Source organism: Mandrillus leucophaeus, unplaced genomic scaffold (assembly GCF_000951045.1).
Source record: "Mandrillus leucophaeus isolate KB7577 unplaced genomic scaffold, Mleu.le_1.0 Scaffold324, whole genome shotgun sequence".
Taxonomy (NCBI): domain Eukaryota; kingdom Metazoa; phylum Chordata; class Mammalia; order Primates; family Cercopithecidae; genus Mandrillus; species Mandrillus leucophaeus.
This window is the reverse complement of record NW_012103410.1, coordinates 1243240-1247205: the sequence shown is the minus strand read 5'-3', so window position 1 is coordinate 1247205 and position 3966 is coordinate 1243240. Positions and strand designations below refer to the sequence as shown.

The 3966-nt window shown below is 38.0% G+C and overlaps 1 protein-coding gene across 1 annotated transcript in view; it reads right to left on the bottom strand.

Moving 5' to 3' along the window:
* Positions 1-3966, bottom strand: part of ABCB11 (ATP-binding cassette, sub-family B (MDR/TAP), member 11) — a 107780-nt gene that overhangs the window by 39069 nt on the left and 64745 nt on the right. Inside the window, exon 18 of the mRNA XM_011988170.1 lies at positions 666-830. Within this exon, the coding sequence (XP_011843560.1) occupies positions 666-830 (165 nt within the window). The remainder of the gene's footprint in view (positions 1-665; positions 831-3966) is intronic.

Genomic DNA, 3966 nt, shown 5'->3' with positions numbered 1-3966 from the left:
GGCCAGATGGTTGTTAGTAAACTTAAATGAGCTATTGTACATAAAGTGCTTATATATTGCCTAATACATGTTCATAGTTATTATTATAATGATTACAGCAATAAAGTCAGATAGAGAATATAAGAAATTGTAGGAAGTAAAAAATTGGAATAAACTTAGTTTTCAACCATGCCTTATTTTACTTCTTTCTTTTTCTGCTTCCTATCCACATTCCTATTTCAATAGTGCAATCAATGGAGAATTATACATCAAACACTAACACCTGCTATATAAGTCAAACTTTGTACCTCTTCTGTTCCGCAAGATCAAAATTTCCCTAAAATCCTTTTGTATTATTCAGTGAATCCACTTTGCATTTTGATTAGGCTTGATATATATTACTAGAAAAATTGCCCTCTTCTAACACAAAATTTTCAGTGGCAGTATCATATATATATATATATATAGGCACAATGACTCTGTGAGTGCCCTGCCAGCCCAAATGAGAGTTCTCAGCTTTGCCTTCTTAGCTTCTGTGTGTTGGAGGCTCAGGAAATTTTTCATTCTTTAGACATGAGAAAAATGAACTAACAGAAAAGAGCTAAATACATGAAAACAAAGAGCGGACTTATCAAAATAATAAAATAAAAGGTATGAGAAGAAAGCTAGTCCAGCTGTATACTTACCCCAAGAATCTGGCTGAATAAAAAGGCATATAAGGGTGTGACTGTCCCGTTCACAGCTGCACCCACAGACCCTGCCAGCATGTAGGGCCATTCTGGAGCATTGAATTTCAGAATCCTCCTAACTGGGGCAGGTTCAACTTCTTCCCGCACAGGAATGTCCTTGTCCTTGAGCAGAGAGAGGGTTATATTAATCATCTAAATGTACTCACGACATTTTGCATGTGCTCAAGACATTTTGCAGCAGATCCTTTGGCATTCACAGATTTAAGGGTCATAGTTCGATTAGTTATGAGTGACCTCAAATGTCTATGAGATGTGGCGGTTTGTTATTTTTTGAGGAATAGTTTTGAACAAAACTATTGCTGTGGCTGAATAAAAACTGAATTGAGCGAATACTCATTTGAAGGTGAGTTTATAGTTCTCATTTCATTATTACATGTGTATTAACTCTCAGAGAGTAATAAATATGTTGAATCTTGGAGAAAAATAACTGCCATTAAAAAAAGAAAACCTTTGCTATAGTTATATTTATACCTGTGAGGACTTGTGAAATTTTCAATTTTTTAAAATAAATGTCAAGGTTCTATAATGTAGTAACTGGTTAAAGCTCTAAGGCAGGTCAGTATATCTGAAGCAAGAAAGACAAAATAATTTTAAAAATATATTAAGTGGTGTCAACAGTTATCATTGAGATGTTTTCAGTAAGGTTTTCCTTAATTAGTACCCAGAGGTAAGTAGTACTCCATTTGGATTTCTAAATTGCACATTTCTTCACACAGAGTGAACATTAATCAGCATTTCTCTTTAGTTACCATTGAAGTCAGAGCTAGCAAATTTTTATCTTCTCAAAGGCAAATATTATACATGGACCTCCGTTGTCTTTTTTGGCCATAATTTTTCCTTACTATGGATACTACTCATGTTTTGTCTTAAGGGTAATTAATTCATTAATTTGATAAATTTATTACCCACTTTGAAAAAGGATTTTAGGTAGCTTATATAGATTTGCATTGATTTTTAAAAGCTTTTCTATTAACATTTACTAAAAATATCTATAGCAAATTGACTATAAAGCTTAATTAGTGCTCTCTTTCATTAACACAGTAATTTATCTTTTAGGGAGCTGAATGGCAGGGATAGACAACAGCAAGGATCCTCAAAAATTTTCCCTTTGCTTACAAAGTCAAAGACCACATTCAATTTAAATGAAAGTCTGGTGTCATGTCCATTTCATTACAGTTGCAAGTCAAATAAAATGAGGGGAGGCAACTTGGGCTGTTGATGAATTTGGTACTGCCTCCACTTCAAGTTCTCTCTTGGCCTGCTCTCACCATTTGTACTTTGTCATTACTGCTCACTCATGCAACAGGTCCTTCTGTTCAATTATTTCACCTGTGACAGCTTACTAGCTCTAGGCAACCTATGCCAGAAAGGAAGAAGGGTACCTGGGAAAGTGTGAATGTAATAGGCATAGAAAAAATGGAGCTCTTGGACAAGCCCCACGTGGCCACCAGTAAAGTATATCACCAAGTGCTCTAGCTCTCTGGACCTCAGTTATTTCATCCTTAAAACGAGAGACCTGGACTAAGTTATTCTGGGGAAACAATCTCTCTGAGTCTCCCATGTTTTTGCACATCTTGTGAACAGAGGCATTGATTGCCTTCATTCAGATTATTTTTTCAAGGGTATTTGTATAGCAAACAGTTTTGGAGGACAAAGAAGGTGTCTTCATCCTAAGTGCAGTACAAACCTTACTGTCCCCATCTGCCCATTATGAAAGAGTCAAGCTCCTCAAGCCTGGGATTCCTCTCGTTTAAAACACTCACTTCATTTGTTGGTATTATCTGGCCCTCTTTGCATTGCCTTATGGGAACTAGGGGTTGGGTTGGGGAGCCAGTGCAAATGCTGAACACCGGCTACTGCTATTGCTATGAGTAATAAAGTCCTTTGTCTCTGGTTCAGGCTGCTTGTGTGACAGAGCAAGACTGCATCTCCAAAAAAAAGAATATGAACACTGTGATTCAGGATGCTCGTGTATACTGCCAGCATCATGAAACTGTGTGAGACTAACTGAATAGCTTGCAATTGAGCAAAATATTTCAACCCTTCACTGTTTTAGACAGTGGTTGGTATCCAGATCTGGATACTCTCAGATTCATGTGGTTTGGTGATTAAAAAACCAGATTCCTGTATCCTGTCACCAGAATTCCAATTTAGTAGGCCTAACTGTGAATCTCCGTCTTAAAAAAAAATAATCGGGTAATTCTGGTAACCAAAGTTCAGTTTGTGAGAACTCCAAGGCTCCTCTTACCACTAAATGGCAAGGATTCAATAATGTATGTTTGAGATGTGTCAGCTGTGCTGTATGTACCATCAAAGGGTACGCTTTGGAATTTGTGAAGACTGCTAGCACTCATTAAATTCTGCCAGCTTCCTTGTGACATTAAATACCAGCATTTCCTGGAACCACTGCCCCACAGGATGGTCCACCCACAGTTGGACATGATAGAAATTTTCCCAACTTTCTGATACCTGAAGGTATCCTTATCCCTGAACACCACCACTCAGGACATGTCAAAGCAATATAAAGTAATTCCTGTCTAGTGGTTTTCATTCCAAGAGACACTAACAAGAAATACAAATTAATTAATTTGAATACTTTTCTTTGGTTCCTCTATACTAAAAGTTTGACTTTAAAGTTTGACCCCCCACCCCGCTGAAAAAATGCAGCTGTCCAGCTTGAATGCTGCAAAAACTAGAAAATCTGTCCCTAAATATTGGACTTTTGATTGCATTTTATTTGATATCTCTACTAAAAGAACAGGAGAGGAACAAAAGAAAACAATACAACATATAATTAAAGTCATTCTGTAAAGAAATATTTTTCTCTCTGATTTTGCAAAATTAAACATACAGAGGAGATTAATACATTAACAACAAATTGTAACTCACAGGCAAAATTATAAAATTTATATGTGTTTCCTTGTACCTCAATTGTAGCAGTGGCAGGTTGCATAGCACTTTTTAAAAATTACACACAGCCGGGTGCGGTGGCTCACGCCTGTAATCCCAGCACTTTGGGAGGCCGAGGTGGGAGGATCACAAGGTCAGGAGATTGAGACCACCGTGAAACCCCGTCTCTACTAAAAATACAAAAAATTAGCCGGGCACGGTGGCGGGCACCTGTAGTCCCATCTAGTCGGGAGGCTGAGGCAGGAGAGTGGCGTGAACCCGGTAGGCGGAGCTTGCAGTGAGTGGAGATCTCGCCACTGCACTCCAGCCTGGGGGACAGAGCGAGACT